The sequence below is a fragment of the Pituophis catenifer genome, unplaced genomic scaffold (assembly GCF_029215685.1).
Source record: "Pituophis catenifer annectens isolate HBS135680 unplaced genomic scaffold, rPitCat1.0.hap2 SCAF_16, whole genome shotgun sequence".
In the NCBI taxonomy this organism is placed as follows: domain Eukaryota; kingdom Metazoa; phylum Chordata; class Lepidosauria; order Squamata; family Colubridae; genus Pituophis; species Pituophis catenifer.
In genome coordinates, this window is record NW_027256896.1 from 8,975,477 (window position 1) to 8,999,002 (window position 23,526).

The 23,526-nt window shown below is 43.6% G+C and overlaps 2 protein-coding genes across 9 annotated transcripts in view; one reads left to right on the forward strand and one right to left on the reverse strand.

The window, feature by feature from the left end:
- The window catches only part of UBN1 (ubinuclein 1), a 45,992-nt gene extending 27,962 nt beyond the window's left edge, over positions 1-18,030 (reverse strand). For all 3 annotated transcript variants that reach the window (XM_070954847.1, XM_070954846.1, XM_070954845.1), the window contains exons 1-7: positions 17,971-18,030; positions 16,900-17,104; positions 10,603-11,405; positions 9,831-9,917; positions 7,372-7,467; positions 3,529-3,663; positions 116-219 (exon numbers count right to left, since the gene is read on the reverse strand). In XM_070954847.1, the coding sequence (XP_070810948.1) occupies positions 116-219; positions 3,529-3,663; positions 7,372-7,467; positions 9,831-9,917; positions 10,603-10,851 (671 nt within the window). In that variant the 5' untranslated portion in view covers positions 10,852-11,405; positions 16,900-17,104; positions 17,971-18,030. The remainder of the gene's footprint in view (positions 1-115; positions 220-3,528; positions 3,664-7,371; positions 7,468-9,830; positions 9,918-10,602; positions 11,406-16,899; positions 17,105-17,970) is intronic.
- Positions 18,031-18,493: 463 nt separating this feature from the next.
- Positions 18,494-23,526, forward strand: part of GLYR1 (glyoxylate reductase 1 homolog) — a 37,578-nt gene continuing 32,545 nt past the window's right edge. For 5 of the 6 annotated variants that reach the window (XM_070955362.1, XM_070955363.1, XM_070955365.1 and 2 more), the window contains exon 1: positions 18,494-18,632. In XM_070955362.1, coding sequence (XP_070811463.1) covers positions 18,565-18,632 — 68 coding nt within the window. In that variant the 5' untranslated portion in view covers positions 18,494-18,564. Of the gene's footprint in view, positions 18,633-20,253; positions 20,522-23,526 lie in introns of those variants that run through there. The other variant, XM_070955368.1, reaches the window with a different exon arrangement.

Sequence of the window (23,526 nt, forward strand, 5' to 3'; positions counted from 1 at the left end):
AAAAAGTTGATCTCTCCCTAAATTTCCAATGAAGTCGAGTCACCTGCAGGGAGATGATCAAGGCAATCCCTTTAACTTCAAAAACCACATCCCTATGTCGAAGAGAGAGACTTACCCAGTTTTTGGAAATTTTGATTTTTTAGATTTCTTCTCTTTCTCGTAATTGTCATCTTTCTTCTTTTTCTTCACCTTCTCACCTCCCTCTTTCAATTTCCGCTTCTGTGAATCAGAACAAAAGTTACCATAAAAGATAGCGCATGAGGCTGGCTGGGGGATTCTGGGAGTTGAAATCCACAGATCTTAATGTTGCCACCCCTGCCCTAAATTTAGTCACGACAGAAAACAAAGAGGACAAGAAAAGAAAGAACGCTCTCTCTCCCAACATCCAAATCCAACGAAACTACATGCCAAATGGATTACTGGCCAGAAATAGTCCCAAAGGTGCTTTTTTCAAAAGGCAACTGGACTTTCTGGTTTTTCTTTGAAGACATTTCACTTCTCATCTGAGAAGCTTCTTCAGCTCTGACTGAATGGTGGGGAATGGAAGGATTTATATTAGTTGCACAGCTCCACAACATACAATCCATTCAGCAGTTCCAAGGCGGTGTTGTGACTCCGACCCCCGAGCCCGTCTTATCGGAGGGAGAAGACTCCGAAGGTGAAGGAGAGGCCTCCCTCTCCAGGACCCTCCTCTCTGGCAATGCCTCAGGTGTCTCCCAAAGGAGAAGAGATTGGCCAGGAGCCAGGTATCTCCGAACAGTCGCAGTCGGACAGTGACGGAGATAAGTCTTGGCTGGATCCACGCCAGCGTCGGAGATACAAGCGCACGCAACAGAAAAGGAGGCGTGCCAGAGATTAAGCTGAGTCACTGGACCACACCCCACAGGGGATAAAAGGGGGTGTGGTGGCCATTCAGGCTCTGTGACGGACAAAACTAAACAACTAGCGAGTCGCATTGTATCTCTGAAACTACGTTATCTGCCTGCCTTGGATTTAATACGGACTGGACTTGACAATTCTTTGACTTTGTGTATTGTTTTAGTTTATCTGACGGAGGAGGAACACCTCCCTCTGTGAGTAAAGTTCTTGGCAAGCAGCTACTGGGTTGCTGCCAATCCTGTTATCGAAGGAATTTATTGTCTGCAAGTTTTATTTAACTCCTGGCTGACTGTTTGTGTGCGTGTGTGAGATGGGGACAGAACAGGCGGCTCCACACCCATTTGCACTACTCAGGTGACCCAGACGACGCAAAGAAACCTCCAAGCGGCCTCAACGACCCTCGAAAAGGATGCAAATGACCTGCTGCCTGCAAGGAATATAAATCCTTCCATTCCCCACCATCTGGTTAGAGCTGAAGAAGGTTCTTGGATGAGAAATGAAACATCTTCAAAAGAAAAACCAGAAAGTCCAGTTGCCTCTTGAAAAAAAAAAGCACCTTTGGGACAACCATGACCTGGATGACTGAGAATCTCCACAGACATTTTTGGTCAGAAATAAGTACACCTTGTTATTTGAGGGGAAAAAGCGACAACCTGTCAGCCAGCTAAGTACTGATGTGATCTCAACTGCTATAATCTCCCAGTCACGAGAGCCCTCTGTGCTGTTAAGATTACAAGCAACGGCATGCAGAAATTGCTACAATGCCTTGTTTGTTCACAGAGTATGAATGAACTTTTGGACCTCGTTGCTGTACTCTGCCCTCTGTTTACTTCCACTTATTTTCACGGATGGTGGCAGAGTGCCTCCCAGCTTTACAGATCGCCCTTGAGTAGGCCCTCTCACAATCTGGATGACAGGTGCAATCATCTTGGTGCATCCTTGGGAATTTCATTCGCCCCACCCTGCATTTTCTTCCCCAAAATCAGCCTGGGAAAGTTGGGCATCCTTTTCCACCCATGACATTCTTAAAACGTTCACATTTTGTCATGTTCGTCGTCATCACCAATGTCATGAGTATCTTAAAGGTATAGGTTCCCCTCGGACATATGTGCTAGTCGTTCCCAACTCTAGGGGGCGGTGCTCATTTCCGTTTCAAAGCCAAAGAGCCAGCGCTGTCTGAAGACGTCTCCATGGTCATGTGGCTGGCATGACTCAACGCCAAAGGCGCATGGAATGCCGTTACCTTCCCACCAAAGGTGGTCCCTATTTTTCTACTTGCATTTTTTTATGTGCTTTTGAACTGCTAGGTTGGAAGAAGCTGAGACAAGGAACGGGAGCTCACCCCATTATGCGGCACTCAGGATTCGAACTGCTGAACTGCCAACCTTTCGATCGACAAGCTCAGCGTCTTAGCCACTAAGCCACCGCGTCCCTTCATGAGTATCTTACTAGGTTTAAATTGACACTATTTATTCAGGACTTGAAGGAGGCATACATAGTGCTCCATACTATTTTTTTTTCTTTCCCTAGAACACCCACCCAATGAGGCAGGTTATGCCAATAAAACAAGGACTAAATTAGTCTTCTGGTTAGCTGCCATGACTGGGAATGGCAAGGACCTGGGTCTCCCAACTCTTAGTAAAAGGTAAAGGAGTTGTTGCTGCAATTTGTTGCTGACTAAAGAGGACGGTGCTCATCTCTGTTTCAAGGCCATTGAGCAGTGCTGTCCAAAGATATTTCCATGATCACGTGGCCATAGGGTGGATTTGATTTAAATCAAGTCAATTTAAATCATGATTTAAATCACTAGTAAAAAGGCTTGATATAAATCAACTCGATTTAAATCATAATTTTTAAAAAGCAATGGTCATCTCTGTCCGGCAGCAGTTCCTCCTCTGATCTGCTGTTGACTCACCGACAGTCCCAATATTGCAGAATATACAGCCTCATGCTACGTAACTAAGCTCCATTTCACGCTAAATAAACTAAATAACCTTAAATAGAAAATTATCTTTAGATAGATTTTTACTCCAAAAGCATTTTATTAAAATAAATTTGATAAAAATCAAAAAAATCTAATTTAAATTTAAAAAAATCCGATTTTTTTTTTTTTAAAAAATGCATAGATTTTTATCCACTCTGCATGGCCCGTATGGTGTCATGGAGCACTGTGACCTTCCCTCCAAAGGCTACCTATTGATCTACTCGCATTTGCATGCTTTCAAACTGGTAGGCTGGCAAGGGCTCTCAATCCCTCATCTTAATCTACCTCACTCTGGCCCTCCCATTTCTTGTCTGATGCAAACCACAGTGAACTGGGTCTGATTCGCAGCAGCTATTTTAACAGTATGGGCAAAATCTGTACCTTGGAAATATCATTTCTCAATTTGTTTGGACGCATCTAAAAGTCCAAGTCTCAAAAGTCTTAAGAAAAAAATGGCTTTACGGAGTCTGAAGATCCGACAGCAGAGAGTCTATTTCTGGGACAGTCAGGCTGACCATGTTTAGCAGAACTGCTGCGATGTTAAGATAACTTAGGAAAAATTGACTTTTTTTCCAATTGAGATGAGAAAAGCGACCTACTGAGTCAGAAACACAATTTCTGGCCATTTCTAAAACGGAAGTTCCCAGAGCACGTGGATCACTGACCTTAGGAGATTTCTTCTTTTTCTCCTTGATATAGTCATCTTCAGACTCGGATGCCTGTCGGAACTGCAGAGTTCCAGAGTTGATGTAGAAGCCTCCATACTTGGTTGTTAGAGATGCTGGAACAAGCTCGTCATACTGGAAAGAATACAGAAAGACAGATCAGTCCACAGCCTTGGTGTTTACAATCCCAACAGGGCTCCATGGGCCAATTTCCCGTGAACAGAGTTGACATAGCAGGCATCGAAAAGCGTCATATATTCATCTAACCATCAATATCTTCAGCAAAACTGAGATTTTCCTTCCTCACCGCTACTCTTTCCTAACTAGCAATAGCAATAGCACTTAGACTTATAGACCACTTCACAATGCTTTTATAGCCCTCTCTAAGCGGTTTACAGAGTCAACACATTGCCCACCAACAATCTGGGTTCTCATTTTACCGACCTTGAAAGGATGGAAGGCTGGGTCTACCTTGAGCTGGTCAGGATCGAACTCCTGGCAATGGGCAGTTAGCCTGAAATGCTACATTCTAACCACTATGCACCGTGGAAGGAAGGAAGGAAGGAAGGAAGGAAGGAAGGAAGGAAGGAGAAAAGGAAGAGCAATAGCACCTAGACTTATATACCACTTCAAAGTGCTTTACAGCCCTCTCTAAGCGGTTTACAGAGTCAGCCTCTTACCCCCAACAATTTGGGTCCTCATTTGACCCACCTCGAAAGGACGGAAGGCTGAGTCAACCTTGAGCCAGTGAGATTTGAACTGCTGAACTGCAGCTAGCAGTCAGCTGAAATAGCCTATAGTACTGCACTCTAACCACTGTGCCATCTCGGCTCTACCAGACTCACTTGATTGTGATAGGTGGCCTATAAATATGATAAACCAGTACTCTTCAATATCTTCATACATGACTCAGAATGAGGGAATAGAAGGGGAACTCATCAAATTCACAGATGACACTAAGGTGGCAGGAATAGCCAACACCCCATAAGACAAGCTCAAGATCCAAAAAGATCTTGACAAACTTGAACAATGGGCCTTATCCAACAGAATGAATTTCAATGTGGAGAAAAGCAAAGCTTTACATTTAGGCAGGAAAAATCAAAGGTATAGGTACAGGTTAGGCGGGACCTGGCTCAAAAACAGTAACTGTGAGAGGGACCTTGGAGTCCTAGTGGATGATCACTTGAATGTGAGCCAGCAATGCACAGCGGCAGCCAAAAAAGCTAATGAAATCCTGGGTTGTATAAACAAAGGCATAAGATCAAGATCACGTGATGTATTAGTACTGCTTTATAAAGCCCTATTAAGAGCACACCTGGAATACTACAACTAATTTTGGTCACCATACTACAAAAAAGATGTTGAGACTTTGGAAATAATAAACTGGAGCATCACTGGAATTCTATCTGCAATGTCTTAAAATCCAGGTATTTTTCTGATTTATTTATTTATTGGTTCGATTTATATGCCGCCCTTTTCCGGAGACTCAGGGCGGCTTACAATGCGTTAAGCAATAGCCTTCATACTTTTGTATATACCTGCTTAGTAGGGCTTTGCCCCCCCCCCCCCCCCAGCGGTGTTCTTTTTATACAATTCTCAAGTGATGAAGCTCCCACAACTTCGAAAGGCAGCTCCTGTTCCAGGGGTTGATTGTTCTCACTGTCAGAAAATTTCTCCTTATTTCCAGGTTAAATCTCTCCTTGTTCAGTTTCCATCCATTATTCCTTGTCTGGCCTTCGGGTGCTTTGGAAAATAGCTTGACCCCCTCCTCTCTATGGCAGCCCCTCAAATATTGGAAGACTGCTCTCATGTCTTCCCTGGTCCTTCTCTTCACTAGACTAGCCATGCCTAGTTCCTGCAACTGTTCATCATATGTTTTAGCCTCCAGTCCCCTCATCATCCTGGTTGCTCTTCTCTGCACTCTTTCTAGAGTCTCAACATCTTTTTTATAGTGTGGTGACCAAAACTCGATGCAGTATTCTAGGATATGTTTATATTCAGTAATAAAATCTAATTTGCTAGTCGATACTGGAAAGTAAACCAAGGAAGAATATGTATGCAGATTCTCTTAATATAGATCCGGGGGGCGGGGGGGGGGGAGTGTGTTCTTTTATCACATTTACTAATGAATCTGAGAGATCTGTGGTAGATCAGGAAAACATTCTAAGCCTCACTTGTTCATCAATAGAAGCAAAATTATAGCAGTTTCTTATTTAGGCTGCTGAAATGAAAACACCTTGGTGGATTGCCAGGTCTGGATTTGTTATATAAAAAAAAAAGAACCCAGCAAATTCTATCCGGCTGCTGCCCCACATTTGAATGAATACTCAAACAATAAAGGCGTTTTATTCTTTAATTTCAACTTCTAGTCTGGCTCCAGTTCCCAGATCCTGACATTTTAATAAAGAAACAGATTTCAGAAGCCTTCTCTAATCCGTGGCAGGAAACCAACAGTTGCTTGGATCAGTGCAGCTTTTATAACTTGGAATTCAGGAAAATATAGAGTACAATTACTCCCCAATTAGTCCATAATTAAGCCCACAATAATTGTTGTAGGTTGTGATGGTCATTAAGGTTGCCATGTGATCGATCACCTGCCGTTTTAAAATTGCTTTGTGGAGATTATTAAGGTCGTTAAATGAACACCACAGTTGGTAAGGGAATTTATGGTACTCAATGGGCATTTTTTGCTGGAAATCAGAAGTCAACACTGGTTTCTGGCAAAATAATAATACTAACAACAACATGTTAACATGTAACAGTGATACCCATTGTCATCGGGGTACTTGGTATCATGTCCAAGAATTTTATAAAATACATCAAGAAATTGCAACTTCCTGCAATAACTTCAAAAAACTGTGCTACTCGGAACATCGTACATTTTAAGAAGATACTTGGTTGATACCTAGGATGCTGGCAGCAACCTGTATCAGCCATTAGCGCCAGTCAATGATATTTGTGATACATTTTTAAATGTTCAGTTGACCGAGTTTCGTGTTTAATGAATAAAAGAGATAATAATAATAATAATAATAATAATAATAATAATAATAATAATAATAATAATAATGATAATGATAAACTCAAGATCTTGTGGGACTTTAGGATTCAGACTGACAGGCACTTGGTCCACAACACACCTGACATAACAATAGTTGAAAAGAAAAAAGTATGGTTCATTGACATTGCAATACCTGGTGATGCACAGATTGAAGATAAGCAGCAAGAAAAAATCACAAAGTACCGGGACTTACAAATTGAAGTTGAGCGACTGTGGAAAAAGAAATCGTGTGTTGTCCCGATTGTAATTGGAGCCCTCGGAGCAATACCCAAAGGGCTACCCCGCTATTTAGAAATTCTAAATTTACCGGACTTGAACATTTTGACTCTACAAAAAACCACCTTACTCGGAACAGCTTACATCCTCCGACGATACCTTAACAGTTCCTAGGTCCTTGGTTAGGACTCGAGCTGCTGAGCTATTAACCAGCCTCAAAGGCTGTGAATCTCACTAAAGATTAACCAATAATAATAATAATGATAATAAAGTCACATAAGCGCAGGATAATGCAAACAGCCGTACATGTCAGCCAGAACAGTAAAAGTGATGAAATGTGATGCGATGAGAGATGAAACAGATCCCTTATGTGGGTATTTTGTGCAAACTAGTAAAAGAAACATAGCTGTGATCCTTGAACTGTTTCTACATTATCCATTCCCAGAAAATTGCAACTTTTAAAATGCAAGCCATATCTAGAATACTCAGTGTTCCAATGTTAGCTGATGGTTCTGTTAATTCTCCTGTAACTTTAGGGAAAGAAAAGACTTCAGTTTGCTACTTACAGCTTCAGAATTATCAATGAAAGAATCTGATTCATCATATCCTTGTCCCATGTCAATCAGATCCTGAAAACGGTCTTTCCTGCGCTTCTTTCCACCCTGAAAAGAGAAAAGATTCGATGTTGATCTGGAATTACCGTATTTTTCAGAATATAAGACGCACCGGAGTATAAGACGCACCTACTTTTTTTGGTGAGGAAAAGAAGAAAAAGAAATCTCCCTCTGCCTCTGAGCAATTTTGCCTCTTTGCAGCAAACAGCCTGCTTTACTTTCATTTTCATTTTCATCATAACTTGATTAACACAAGGAAAAAAAAAATGCTCCAGCAATTTACATCTTTGCAGCAAGCAGCAGAGCCCTGCGCAAAACCGCTGAGTCAGGAGGCTGATCCAATCAACTTGTGCTAATTAGGCTGTGCTGAAGCTGAAACGAGCTGTTTTTTCTTGCTGTTTGCTTGCAAGGAAGTAACTGCTGGGAGGCAGAGGCCAAAGGGTGGGGGCCAGTGGGTGGGCGGGGCTACATTCGGAGTATAAGATGCACCTAAATTTTCACCCCCTTTTAAGGGGGGAAAAAGGTGCATCTTATAGTCTGAAAAATACGGTATTTGCAAGAAAGGCTACAATTCCTACCCAGACACACAACCCCAGAGTCTCTGGCTAATGCTTAGACCTGGTGTGTGCAAGTGGATTCCACAACAACATAATCATTACAACTCTTGAATGCTAACAAAAATAAAACATCAGCTGGCAATAGTCCACCACATATTTTCTAAAATATGAGGTAGCTAAAGGATAGTTTTTATAGATAGTCCTCGAGTTACGACCACAATTGGACCAAATATTTATGTTGCTAAGTGAAACATTTGTTAAGTGAGTTTGGCCCATTTTAGGACTTTTCCGGCCACAGTTGTTAAGTGAACCATTGCATTTGTTAAGTTTGTAACATGGATGTTAAATGAATCCGGACTCCCCATTGACTTTGTCAGAAGGTCGCAAAATGGGATTCGCGTGATCCCGGGACACTTGCAACTGTCATAAAGATGAGTCGGTTGCCCAGTGTCTGAATTTTGACCATATGACCATGGGGAATGCCGCAATGGTCGTTAAGTGTGAAAAACGGTCATGAGTCACTTTTTTCAGTGCCGTTCTAACTTTGCACAGTCCCTAAATGAACTGTTGTAAGTTGAGGACTACCTGTACATCTCTTTAACTTCTGGAAAAACAAAACAAAAACCCAAGCCCGTTTACAGGTCTCCTTACATACTGCCAACCCAGCAGATCGAAAGCACGTAAAAAATGCAAGTAGAAAAATAGGGACCAACTTTGGTGGGAAGGGAACAGCGTTCTGTGCGCCTTTGGTGTTGAGTCATGTCGGCCACATGACCACGGAGACGTCTTCGGACAGCGCTGGCTCTTCGGCTTTGAAATGGAGATGAGCACCACCCCCTAGAATCGGAAGGTGCGAGGGGAACCTTTACCATACAGAGAAACAGCATCTTTCCTGGCGGGTTCTGGAATTACCATGGACCACATAACACAGCAAGGGCAAAAGTCAGAAAATTTGAAAGAGGATTTTTTAAAAATCTGGATTAAAACCAAAGGACTAGTATCTTGATTATCTGTTCTACAGTAATCGTCTTCATCTGTGTGCGTATAAGATAGGAGGTAAAGGTAAAGGTTCCCCTCGCACATATGTGCTAGTCATTCCAACTCTAGGGGGCGGTGCTCATCTCCGTTTCAAAGCCAAAGAGCCAGCGCTGTCTGAAGATGTCTCCGTGGTCATGTGGCCGGCATGACTCAACGCCAAAGGCGCACGGAACGCTGTTCCCTTCCCACCAAAGGTGGTCCCTATTTTTTTACTTGCATTTTTTACTTGCTTTCGAACTGCTGGGTTGGCAGAAGCTAGGACAAGTAACGGGAGCTCACCCCGTTACGTGGCACTCGGGATTCAAACCGCTGAACTGCCAACCTTTCGATCGACAAGCTCAGCGTCTTAGCCGCTGAGCCACCACTGTCCCTAAGACAGCAAGAGAAATGTATTTCTCATTTTAAAAAAAAAAAGCATGGTGATTCTGAAGCTTCAGCTAGTTACTGAATGTGAGTGTTAAGATGAACCTGATGGGAGGCCTAACAATCACACCAAGTTTTAGAAAAATTAAAGAAAGCTTGCAAAGGCCTAATATTTTAGAAAATGAAACTTCACATAGAGCACTGGCGCAAGCTAGCAATTTTCTCTATGGATTTATTTTAAATAAACACGGATAGGAAAATATTCCAGACTGGAAATCTTGTCCCCCAAAATAAATTTGTTAAACAGAGTGGACCTACCATGGTCCACTCAGTTTACACTCCCAATACAGGAAGCCTGGAATGAAACGTAGCTTGTATGTTTTTGACAGAACGTTTATGGAGAATACTAGAACCGAGATTTAACTGGAACGTAGATGGGACAGAGGAGCGTACATATTTCTCTTCAAACTTCCTGGTAAGGGCTTCCGCTTTGTGCTTCTCCTTTTCTTCGTCGTTGAAGGGATCAGCAAAGTCTTTTTTCTGTCGGAAAAGGAGAATGGATAAGAGAGAGCACGTGACACGGTTTCACAGAGAAGTCTCACTGCAACCGTCATAAATAGGTGTCGCTTGCCAAGTGTGTGAATTTTGATCGCTCGACCATGGGGATGCTGCAACAGTCATAACTGTGAAAAATGGTTATTTTTTTTTTCCAGTGCCGTTGTAACTTCGGTCGCTAAATGAAAAGTTACAAGACAAGGACTGCCTGTAAATGATACACTATAATTGTATTTTTAACTGCTGTACTGTAAAGATTGGCAGCAATTTTTTTTTGTTTTGTAACTTTCCCCCCTTTTAGCTTTCTCTCTGATGCCTTTGGCTTACTTCATAGTAGTTTATATTAGTTTTTAATCTTTTTTTAAAAAAAATCAAGGTTCTGTCTTTGCATCAAAACTATTCTTCCCCTACCACTCTTTTACCACAATCCCAAATGACATATATCGGTCAGTTTGTTGAATTTTCTCATGGATTTTCACCCAGGCCTCTGCAGACCACTGACGTTGTTGGGCTGGCCATCTTTTACTGTCATTTCATTGCTGTTAGCTACCCAGAGTTTCTGAGAGTTTGGCAGCATGCACACTTATGATCCTAGTGATTGTTACTGTCTATTAAGATGCACATTACAAATCTAAACATTAAAAAAAGAGAGAGAGAAAGGCCTGCTTACCTTTTCTCCCGCAGAACTGCTTTTCGTTTTGCCTCGCGTCATCTTCAGCAGTTCCGGGTAAAAGAATTCCGGGCAGCGCTTGTGATCTGGCTCAAAAAGGGAGAGGGCGATGCGTACGGCTGCAGCTGCAGGCTCAGATTCTGGAGGGTGCTCTGGATTGGCGACATCCTCCCACCGAGGTTTTTTCAGCAAAGTGGTACCCAGCGGGCCTGATAAGGAGGTGAGTTGCACCCGGTGGGGTTCCGTCATGGCTATGCGTTAGTTGCAGCTACTCTCAAGGCATGGTTTCCATCGCTTTAGGCCACAGCTGTAGGTACGGGAGCGTTCACGGTTAGCACGCACTCAGAACTGACCGCTGAAGACCAAAGTCAATGCTGACCTTAGATTACAACTTCGAAAGTAACCTAAAGAGTCTCTGTTTTTATCCTAAATGGAGAATCATCCCATAGCAACACCTTTCAGGGGTTAACTTCCAGCCCTTGGAGTGATGGTCACTACGCAGTCCAGCTGTGTTTCAAGCAGCGAGCGAAGGCAAATGGACAGAAATGATTTTCTGAAGGGAACAACTTTTATACAATTTCCTATGCGGCTATAAAAGTCAGCCTGGGTTACAGTACTGTGCATTAGAGGGTTTCCCACACAACGGGCTGACATAATCAAAGGACACTGAACACATGAGCTCCAGTTTTCAGGCAAACCGGAATCTAGGCCCGTCGTTCTTCAGATGCCGATTCATCGGGTCCAGTGGCCGGCAGGCAGCGTTCCTGAGAACTTCCTTCCGCACAGGCTTCTTTCTACGTGCTCTAGAGAGAGGGGGGGAAATAAAAAAAGTTTCAGCACCTGATCTGGCATGGTGGCTTGCCCAAGGGGATGCACAGGAAATACGATTCCTCTGCTATCGCGCACCAATGTGTTTCAGCTCGAATGAGGCTATATGGAAACTGGACTGAGGAAGCTCAGTAAAATAAGTCACCACACAATACTAATTGAGCCCTTTGCGAAACTGATCGCTGTACAGGAAAAACCTCTTTTTGGATAACAATGGATGTGATAGAATGGATGGGCAAGTCAAAGGAACAACAAATGACTTCATTCATTAGAACATATATATATACACACACACAAACTATATATAGTGGGGAGAAATGGCCAAACAGTTTACTTACCTTTAGTTACCTTCCAATCTGGATTGTGTGTCTATTTACCAGAGGTGTGCTGGTAAACAGCAATAACAATAGCACCTAGACTTATATACTGCTGTACAGTGCTTTACAGCCCTCTCTAGGCAGTTTGCAAATGTTAGCATATTGTCCCGAACAATCTGGGTCCTCATTTTACTCACCTTGGAAAGACGGAAGGCTGAGTCAATCTTGAGTTAGTTAGGATCGAACTCCTGGCAATGAGCAGTGAGTTAGCCTGCAATACTACATTCTAACCACTGGGGACAGCCTGGTTCTTATGTTTAGGGTTGCTGCCATCCTATCACTAGTCAAGGAATATCGGATTGGCATGATATGCAGCACAGCTCAGCTTTGTTCTCAACTGGTGTGCAAAAGTCCAGGAGATTTAACAGCCAGTTACACCCACCACAGCTATCTGGTCACTGAGATGGGATACCACAATGTTGATTGCAATGGAGGAGCACATTGAGTTGATTGTGATGCAACACAACAGTTCCTAGTTACCTATGTTGTCAGCAACAACCAGCCAATTAGTATGTCAGAAGAACAGGTCAAATTCAGCTGAAGTCGCAGTGCAGCTCTTTGTGCTTTGGCTTAGTGCACCAGGATGTCATGATTTACATCTTACCCTAATGGATAAATCTGGCCTTTGTAGCTTTTTAATAACTTGCATTTTAGACCAGAAGTGGGAAAGTTTCTGAGGAATAAGGGTGTACAACTCAGGTGAGCAAATGTAGGTGATATCAAAAGAGAGTAGTAAGAGCACAGATGGAAGCAATGCCATACTGGCCGAGCGGAAACGTCACGCGTGTGCGCTCATCAGAGCCAAGCTCCGGAAAAGCCAAACTTCCGGGTTCTAGAGCACATGCGCACCTGACAATCAGCTGGCCAGCGTGCATGTGCACACCGGTTTTCGGCACTGCCGCGTGCGCAAAGGACAGCGCACATGCGTGCCAGGAGCCCGGAAGACAAACAGGCAAGGCTGCACATGCCAGGTGACATGACTTCTTGTGCCACTTTGATTCACCATCACGGATCTAGATCCTGAAGAAGACGACCAGTCAAATGTGATAATACAACTTTGGATTGGTTTATAAGCACGGGGGAGGGGGGGTGTTTCAAAGATAGAAATGAATCTATTGTCCCTCCAAGAGACCTATTTTTCCCAGAAGAAATCCAACATCATACCCGGAAAACCAGAAAATTTGCCAGTCAATGTTGGTAGTTTTGAGAGGCCAAAAGCAAGGTGAGAAAGGTGACTTTAGCCACAGGGATCAACACCATATGAATACAAAATGCTAAACTGGCCACTGACACTTAAGAAAAATCTTTCATTTTTAGGACCTGAACATTGCCTTGGTGCCAGTAAAACTAATGAATGGAACATTTAATTTCTGCTAAAGGGAAAATACTTCCAAACCTTTGTCAGAGTCAAAATACTTCCAAACTTTTGACAAGTCAGATTGTTCTGACTCAGCTGCGAAACTGTGTACAAATAAAATATTTGCACATGGAGAGATTTCTTCTGAGCAAAAGCAGTTTTCTTTTTTTTTTCAAAACCGACCAAAGGAGATGTATAGACGCAAACAAGCCAAAGAAAATACACTGATTCTCAATCACATCCTTGGGGGGGCACTTGCTTCAAAACAAGAACTCTCTAAGGACAAAGCTTAAGCCTTGTTAAAAAGCTAGTGTCATATAACAAAACCTTATACAGCTCAGCTATGTTGACTGAATGATTTCAGGCTTGTTCTTTGACTCTTGACTGTAGAGTCTATCTACAGAGTGGATTTAACGAATACTGTACTCCTTTTTGAAATGCAACCAGCCAGCGTGATATGTGAGATGGCTCTTGAAAAGATGATTGAACTTTGGTCATAATTGCTAGCAATATCTTATTCTATAGTAGATATATTTCCCTATGTTCAACTCCTGATATTATATCTCTGACGCATAAAAGTACTTTATTGTCATGTCAAATTCTTCTCTATTGTCCATTATCATGGCTCTTTCCTGGATATCCTTTATATTAGCCCTATGCTGAAACCATTGGTAAATTACCTGACCATAGTCTTCCCTCATTTGGCGCTCATTGAGTGTTCCTTGATCAATGTTGGCTGAGGAGTTTTAAATCCCAGTGCATCTAAAGGGCAGCATCTTGACAAAGGCCATTTTACCAATTTGCAAGAATGCAGTTCTTGCTTTCAAGCAAAACAGTTTTATAGTTGAAGTCACTCTCCCATTATTGCATTTCCATTGTTTCATTTCAGATTCCTTATCTTCATTTAATACTTGGGGTAGCAAAATGCTTTTGTTTGATAGTGCAACATTGTATCTTTACAGGAAAACACAGATACTGCTTGTCCATTCAGAAATTCTGCAGGTCAGAGATATAGCATTCAAATTAAAGTTAGCCTTTAATAATGAACATTCTTTTCATTTTTTACTTCTCCTTTAATTTCCTCTTCCACTTGTTTCTTCACTTTTCTTTTTTCATTTCCCGATCTTAAGCCCCAGAAAACAGATCCTTTTATTATATATTTAACAATAATCTGTTTTTCCACTCTTTTCATACAGATAGCTCTTCCTCCTCCAATTTATTCCCTACAACAACAAAACCATCTGGTTGATTGGACAGAGAACATGGTTACTCTGGTACCAGAAAGCTTCCATGTTGATGGGAAGGGAGAGAGAAAATGTTAGAATTGCTCTATCTATCTCATGCTTTAACTCCCCTTTTATATTGGCTCCCATTCCATTTTATGGAATTGTATATAATTTATTGTTCTATACCGTTACACCAGAAAACAGAAATCGAAACAAATCTGTGCAATTGTTAGAGAGCAGCATAAACTACGAACCTTACCAGCACTAGCATTTCAAAATGAACAAAATCAAACCAGCTTTGTCTAATTAGTTCAGGCATTAGTTCAGTTTATAGAAAGATAACAGATTATCTTATCAGCGGTAACAAGAAGTTTATTTTTCTCCACACATTCCTGTTATTTCAAAGTTGTATTGTGGGCACTATCAGAATACTGAACTCCCTATTTCAAATTCCTTCTCATTAATAAACTCAAGTTGGCAAACCACAAATAGCCTTATTCCAGCTTTCAAATGTTTAACGTAGCACTGATAAAAATAGCTAATCTTCTGTAGTACAGTGCTTTGCTTTTTGCAAAAACAACAGGTAGCATATTATGAGCCCCCACACACAAACACACAAATTAGAAATGTCACATCAACCACCACAGCCCTTGCTTCTGTCCCTGAATATTTTTCAAAACAAACAGAACAAGGGTTTCAAAATCCTCACTCTAACCATATACTAACACTCTTTTGTGTCTGTAGCCTTTAATTGGGGAGAAATGGTACATCATCAGGCAAAACACTTTCAACCAGGGCACCTCAAATGGACTAACTTACAGAACGTATCCAAAATCTGACTTTGTATAAAATAGAACACAGCTTAGGGGGGGCCAAAAGCCTTACTAAGCAGGTATATACAAAAGTATGAAGGCTATTGCTTAAAAAGCATTGTAAACCGCCCTGAGTCTCTGGAGAAGGGTGGCATATAAATCAAACTAATAAATAATAAATAATAATAATAAAATCTGGGACCTAGGGTTCCTTGTGGAACTGAAATTTTGTAAAAACATTTGTAAATGATATAATTTTGTAAAACATTTCATGACACAAACATGATCATAAAGCATTTTATGACGTAATACAAAATGTCATGAAACATTTTTTATGATCAACTGCTATAGTGCTATAGCACCTATACAGATCAACATGGGCTATTTTCAAGGCAGAAGATATCTGAATATCTCCCTGAATTTTAAAGAAATTTTCAAGTGAAGCCAAGTACATTAAAAGCTCTGCCACTGTTGAAGGCATTGAGGCATCTGATAAGGAAATACCTCTGAAACAATGACCCAACAGGTCATTGGTCTAGTACAACATAAAAGACAATGATTCACGCAATACATCTAGAATGGTGCTTCTTAAAAGATCCCTGGGTATCTTTCAAGACCCTCTCCGGGGTCTGTGAAACCCTAATTATTGGCCACCTTACGTTGAAAAACACCACCATATTAAAATCATACCAAATAATTGTGAGAAGCAGTAGCAGTGGTGAATGCATCCATTTTAATCCTTCATACAGTGAATATTAACAATGATTAACTGATGCAAAGGAAAGCGTTGAAAGAGGAGAACATTGGTAGCTCAGGGTTGAAATGAGGAATTCTTGCTGCTTCCTAAACTTTGGTCGTTTTCATAACAACAACAACAACAACAACTTTGTCATTTTACATGTATATACAGTATACCCATACAACGAAATTCACTTAACACCCAAAGACCAGGTCCAACACACATAACAATCCCCAAACATTCCCACCCACCACAAATTCCCTACCCCTAAACCACCCAAACATCCACACAACAGACCAAGTAATACTGTCCAACAGCTCACGGATGATGGCCCTTTAGTTCATTGTTGAGTGCAATTATAGCTCTGGGATAAAAACTATTCAGAAAACTTGCAGGTAACATCATCAGTGGTAGACAGTGATGAGGTTGCCTACTTTGGGTCATGAAACATCTGCAAGAAAACCATCAAAATCAGAGAAAACCAAGCACCCTGTCAAAAGGAAAGCTCTTTTGGGGCGCTGCCTTAAAAAGTAAGGTAAAGGTAAAGGTTCTCCTCGCACCTATGTGCTAGTTGTTCCCGACTCTAGGGGGCGGTGCTCATCTCCATTTTAAAGCCGAAGAGACAGGGCTGTCCAAAGACGTCTCGGTGGTCATGTGGCCGGCATGACTAAACGCCAAAGGCGCATGGAACACTGTTACCTTCCCACCAAAGGTGGTCCCTATTTTTCTATTTGCATTTTTTACGTGCTTTCGAACTGCTAGGTTGGCAGAAGCCAGGACAAGGAATGGGAGCTCGCCCCGTTATGCGGCACTAGGGATTCAAACTGCTGAGCTGCTGACCTTTCGATCAACAAGCTCAGCGTCTTAGCCACTGAGCCACCGTGTCCCCTGCCTTAAAAAGTGGGGACATCTAAAGAATCTAAGAGGATGAAAGCGCAAGGAGGAAGAGAGCCATTACCTTCCTGAATTTGAAGGGCATCCATCCCAAAAGAGGGTTCGAAGTCTTCTGAAAGGAGGCCAAAGGAGACTTCTTCCTCTCCAGCTGCTCTGTGAAGAATCTCTGGCTGCACCCCAAATTATTTTCTTTCTTTTTTTTGATGGTGGTGGGGGGAAGTAATCCTGCCGCTCAGTTCTGGCCCAAAGGGCCTTCCCCCCACTTTCACCTGCAGCAGCAACAACACAAGAGCTTTGAGCTAGGGCTGCGGCTCCAAATTTATTTTATTTAGAATATTTATATAGCCGCCTACTGGCTGACAGCCACTCCCCCCACCCCCCACCCAGGGCCAACAGCTGCCAGCCAAACAGGAGCTCAAACTGGCAAAACATCCCCCCTCCCCTCCTCCCCCTCCCCAGACCAGCTTCTTCTGCTTAGGGATTACTGGATAAGCAATAATTAGCAGAAGCCCCCCCCCTCCCCCATTGGGAATGGGAATTGGGAGTCCTTCCCATCTGGAAGGCCGAGTTTGGGGGGGGGGGGAAGATAAGGTCGGTTCATGAGGCTCCCCAAGGTGGCCCGTCTTGCGGGACAGGTCAAGCCTGGCTTCTTACCTCCCTTCCCCCACCAACCGTCCCCCACCTCGTTTGGGGCCGACCCAGTCGGAGTTCCGGCCTTCGCACGCGGCGAGTTGGGCCCAGAGAGCGAGGAGGCAATTTAGGGGACAACCCCGGTCGGTTGCTGCTGGAAGCCGGGATGAAGGGAAGGCGTCCCGACAGGGTGAGGGGCGCCGCTTATTATCAACCCGCCCCCCCCACTCCTCCCGCAACTACAGTTGGCGAGGCGGAGAGCAAGGCCCCGTTGCCCCTAGTTACGAGGGAGGCGCTTTCGCGCGCCGGGAGGTTTGTCCCTTCTCGCGCCCTGTACCCCCTCCCTTCTCTCCCCCCCCCTCAGCCGCCCGCTCCGCTCACACACAGGCCCGTGCCGGCCTCCCTCCTCCTCCTCGTCGTCCTCCTCCTGCGGCCGGCCGCCGTCGCTCTTCCCACCAAACGGCGCCCACCCACCCCCCACACCACCACCAAGCCTTAACCCTACCCGCCCCGCCAAGATGCCTTCTCTCCTTTCGGAGCTCCCGCGTCACGTGCCAGGGGTGGGCAGAAGCGGCCCCGCGCGCGCAAGGGAGGCCGGGGAGAGGAAAAGGAGGAGAAAAAAAAAAAAAAAGCGAGCGGGCGACGCGTCACGTGACGCCAACGCCGCCTTCCAGGCTCGCGGGGAGGAGGGAAAGGAAAAGGAGGGGGACGGGGGGGGGGGAAACGCACGGACGGCGTCGGGTCACGTGGGGAGAGGGCGCCCCGCGGACGCCGCGCCCCGCATCACGTGCAGGGGCCCGGCCTATCGGGGCTCCCGTCTCTGTCTTTCCTTTCCCCCCCCCCGCCTCACCCCCACCCTCTTCGCTGTTCTTCCTAGCCGTCCCTGCCTGAGGGAGAAGAAGAAGAAGGAGGCGCGGGCGGTGCGCGAACGAGCGAGCCGGCCGCGGCGGAGGAGGAGGCGGCGGAGTGAGGGAGTCGAAGCGGCGACCGACCGACCGAACGAGTCGGGGGGGGGAGGGGTCGCGAAGAGGGGGGGCCGGTGGGCGCGAGGAGGGTGTGGCGGCCGAGGCGCAGCGACGGTGCCGGCTGGGTCGGGAAGATGGCGGCGGCAGCGGCGACGGCGGCGGCGGCGCCGCCTGTGAACCTGCGGCTGGGAGACTTGGTGTGGTGAGTTGCGCGGGGAAGAGAGAGGGAGGTGGGGGGGGGGGGGCTCCGCCGATCCTGAGGAAAAGAAGCGAAGGGCAGGGCGGGGCCGCGGGGCCTGATGAGGGGAGGAGGGCGGGGGCGGGACCAGCCCTTCAAATTAAAAAAAAAAAAGGGGGGGGGAGAGAGAAACAAACTGCCGATAAAGCCGTGGAAACCGGAGTGGCCTTTCGGACCAACCGGGGTGGAGCTGCTGAGGCGGACGGTGAGCTTTGGCGGGAGGGGAAGGTGGGGGGGGGGGTGGCGGCAGGAGGAGACCCTTGGTAGCCCTCCCAGCCTCGAACCCCTCCCGGGTTGGAGCGAGGAGGCTCTTTCTCCGGCTTCGGGGTGACAGCCGGCCCCGAAAGACTTGTCTTGGTGGGGGGGGGGGGACCAGCCCGGGGGGGGGAGGGGAAGAGCGAAGCCTGGGCCGAGGCGAAGCGTTGGAGCCGCGTAGGAAGCACCCGCACCAGCAGCAGCAGCAGCAGCAGCAACGGCTACTTCTCCCTGCGGGGCAGCCAAGTGGAGGAGGGGACGAGAAGTCCCTTCTCGGTTTAAACACACACACACACACACACACACACACACACACACAACACAAACAAACAAACCTGGGGGGGGGGTGTTTCTTGCGCCTTCCTTTTACTGGCAATCCAACTTGCCCTTAAAAAAGTCAGCTGCCCCAAATCCCCAACAGCCTTCTTTTTTTGCCTTCTTCGCTCGGGGCGTTTGGAAAATGGTAAACGAAGCAGCAACAGCAGCGGAGGTATTTTACTGGTCAGCAAGTTCAACTTTAGACGCGCTTTTTTTGTTTCTTGGCTGTCGAAGCTGCATCCCCTTTTGCAAGGGATAATAATAATGATCATAATAATACAGATTTGCCCCGTGGAGAGAAAGAATGTGGTCAGGGTATACTCCTTTGCATTTCCTATAATTATAGAGTAGTTGGTGTTGAAGCAAAAGGAGGAGGACGACGACGACGACGACGGGGGCTCAGAGCAATAGGCCAGGCCTTGGGTGCAAAAGGAAGGGTCCTGTCTTTGATTTCTGGGCATTTCTTAGTAGGATGGGTAAATAGAATAGAATTCTTTATTGGCCAAGTGTGATTGGACACACAAGGAATTTGTCTCCGGTGCAGAAACTCTCAGTGTACCTGTGTTTCCCCAAAAATAAGACCCTGTCTTATATTTTTTTGAACCCTGAAATAAGAGCTTGGCCTTATTGCCATGCGCTCAAAGGCCCGTTGGGCTTATTATCAGGGGATGTCTTATTTGGGGGGAAATAGGGTACCTACAAAAAACAACAAAGTGATAGACTCCTGCAGAAACTTTTATGGGGACAGCTTCTGTAAGAATGCCCAGCAAAATTGGATAATGTCTGGTAGTCTTTCCCCACCCAACATATCTTGCTGCTTGTATTTCAGTTCCCAGATTCCTGTGCCATGGATAGGAGGAATTCTGGGAGTTGACATCTCTCATTTGAAATGCAACAAGGAGGTCAGGAAGAGCTGGTCTGAAGCTATACTGCAGTTTCCTACATAAGGTTCCTAAGTGGCTTATTAATCAGGCAATAGTTTATTTTAACTAAATTTATGGATGGAGGCTCTGGGAGCTGTTCTTTGCTGTCTTATTACCTTCATCTAGATTTTGTTTTGCCGGTGTTCCTTTTATTAAAATATTCTGTAAGATTTATAATGCAGGCCACTTCCAAATAAATCCCATGAGTTGAATGGACTTGCTTCCATGTAAAATGGCATAGGATTGTTTCTTCAGACCAGTAAACCTTGTAGACTCTTGTTCTTCTTTACCAGCAGTTTTATGATGTAGGTCTCTAATACAACAACTGGAGTAACAGAGAGGCACATTTTTTTCCTGGTAAGTGGGCTTGTTAGGAATAACAAGATTAGAGTGAAAGTTCTTCTTGAAATTAACATTCCTTAATTGGATGCATGGTTTATATTTGTCCTTGATTCTCCATGATTGCAAGACATTGCTGGTTAAGGGCTATGTAAGGCATAGTTTTCTACTGTCAAGTTCTTTGACAGCTACTAACTAATTATGTGCCAGTTGAGAATTTTTGGAACTTGTAAAACCTATCTTTAAATGTGTGGCATCAATGAATTGAGCTGTACTATTGTTGGGCAGTTGGAGTGTCTTCATTGTATAATGCCCATAATAATGAGGGGCGTTTACAATTTAATAATAGCTACCTATGATATACAGAGGAAACCACAATTACCAACTGAATGGAGTGGGTTTAGGGAGTATGAAAGTATAACCTTAAACATTGCTCATTAGATGTTTCAGAAGATGGAAGTGTTTATACAGCAGCCCCCATTGTATTTATGAAGATTTTTTTTTTTAATTTCTGGAGAGATGTTGAAAGCTCTTGATAAATTTGAATTGTCAAATTTAAGTGTCGTTGTCATCAAAGACTGTACACTTAAAAAGTTGTTTTTTTCCTACCTCTTCAAACATGTGACTCTTGGTAGAACTAACAGTTTAACATTACATACACTAAATGAGTGTAAAGCTAAGTGTCCTTCACTTTGCATCTTAGAACTGGCATTATTGGATCATGTATTGATTTAATATTTAATATTGATAATATCGACTTCTTAATGGCTTGGAAAGAGAAAGCAACAGCTTTTGGCAACTTTTACCCAATTTCCTTTGATGTGATAATTCTAAACTCTGTTATGAACATAAGTCTCCCTGCCCTACTAGCATCCATTAATATCAAATTAAGTAAAGTGAAATTTTTCAGCAAACTTTCAAGGTTAAATTGGTAAAGTCATCTATAGCTTTGCAGATCCATAATGTCTCTAGCATACTATAGGATATCATTTTGGTAGCTGATGGTAGTTTACAGTCCTCTTAAGTAATGTAGTAGGTATGTTTCTGGGGAAGGGAAAAGTGTACAGCAAGATACTGAAAATCAGAGAAAAATACAAGCATTTTAAACTATTCTTAGTGCAGGTAGTCCTGAAGTTACGTCTGTAATTGGGCAATTATGGTCATAAGTTGTGATGGTTGTAAAGCGAGCCAGCAGTTGAGTTGACATGAGTTTGTGATCTTTTTTGCAGTGGTCATAAAGAGAATGCTGAGACTGATGTACAGGTTGTTCTCGACTTACAACAGTTCATTTAGTGACAGTTCAACGGCACTGAAAAAAGTGACTTGTGACTGTTTTTCACCCTTATGACCGTTGCAGCATCCCCATGGTCACGTGCTTTACATTTGGATGTTTGATGACTGACTCGCATTTATGCCGGTTGCAGTGTCCTGGAGTCATGTGATCCCCTTTTACAACCTTCTGACAAGCAAAGTCAATGGGGAATCCAGATTCACTGAATAACCGTGTTATTAATTTAAGAACCGCAGTGATTCACTTAACAAAAGTGGCGAGAAAAGTCGTAAAATGGGACAAAACTCACTCAACAGATTTCTCACTTAGCAACATAAATTTTGGGCTCAATTGTGGTCATAAGTCAAGGACTACCTGTACTGTGCTTGATTAAGCTTAGTGATATATCTTGGGGCTGTATATTTCAAAAATACGACTTAGAAGTACTTTGTCTCTTCTCTCCACATTAAAGTAGCCTACTTTTTCAGGCTCCTGTGCAAATCTGAGAAAAAAGTGCTACTTTTTTTTATCCGTGATAAATATTTCAATGCCTTATAGATCTCTCTGGTCGTTTTGAATCCTTGGGGGCATCAAAAAGGTTAAAAATAGTTTCCAGCCATTGAACTTTATAAAGCTATTAGATGAATAAATTCTGCTTTTATGTAGTCTAACAAAGTAGCTTAAGCAAAGGCTCCCAGTGGGTTTTTGGGACGTTCTCCTTGTTCCTGTGTGTCTATGGAGAGTCTCAATCATCCAAGTCACAGTTGTCTCAAAGGTGCTTCCCCCCCCCCTTTTTCAAAAGGCAACTGGACTGTTTTTATTTGAGGAAGAAGACTACGTTTCACTTCTTATCCAAGAAGCTTCATCAGTTATAATTGGGTGGGGAGGGGGGATGGAAAGATAAGTATTGGCAGTTGAGACTGTATGGTTCTTTTTCCTGTGTTCGGAAGCAATTTGGTAACAGTGCCAAAAGTTACAGCATCATCGATCCTTTGTAATTTCTATGCCAGTTTGAGTGCAAAGTCGTCTAAATCAGTACACTTTTTTAAAGAAACATACCTTGTCCCCTTTTCCATGACTTTGTTTGGATATTGTCCTTTAATGTGAATTCCAGTTATCGGACATTTTGGCAATATACGCTTGCTCTATTTTTGTAGAGTTGCTTTTAGGAAGGAAAGCTTTTAAATCTGAAATAGTACTGGTAGAAGTTAGAGTAGGCCGTTGGTTTTACCAGAAGAAACTATTTTAATCTGAAAAGGGGGGCATTTAAAGAGCAGTTGCTCTCAGTTCTGAGAGTCCACAAGCCATGCAGTAATAATTTTAAATAAAAGACTTGTGAAAGAAATTAAGAAGGATCTTTGAGACTTGCCAAGTTGAGTCTTAATTTTGCAGACTGCTAAATTATTTGCTTTACACACATCTGGAACTCCAAACAGTGACACTAGTTTCTAATTTGCCCCTACTGAGTAAGTTGGAAGCATTACAAAGGTTGTTTATAGTTCTTTGCAGAGGCTAGTCTTCGTTTTTAACAGCAGATAGGCAGTATGAATGTCTATTAACCTTTTTTGCCATTTGTGAAAGCATTTTGCACCCAAGAAATTATTAGGTTGGATTTGTATTTTCATAAAAGAATATTGTCTGTAACCACACTTGGTTTCACTATATAGCTCAGTGATAACTAACCTTTTTGCCATCGCATGCCAGGAGCGATGCATAATTCTATGCATCCTGCAAATATGCACACACCCCTCCC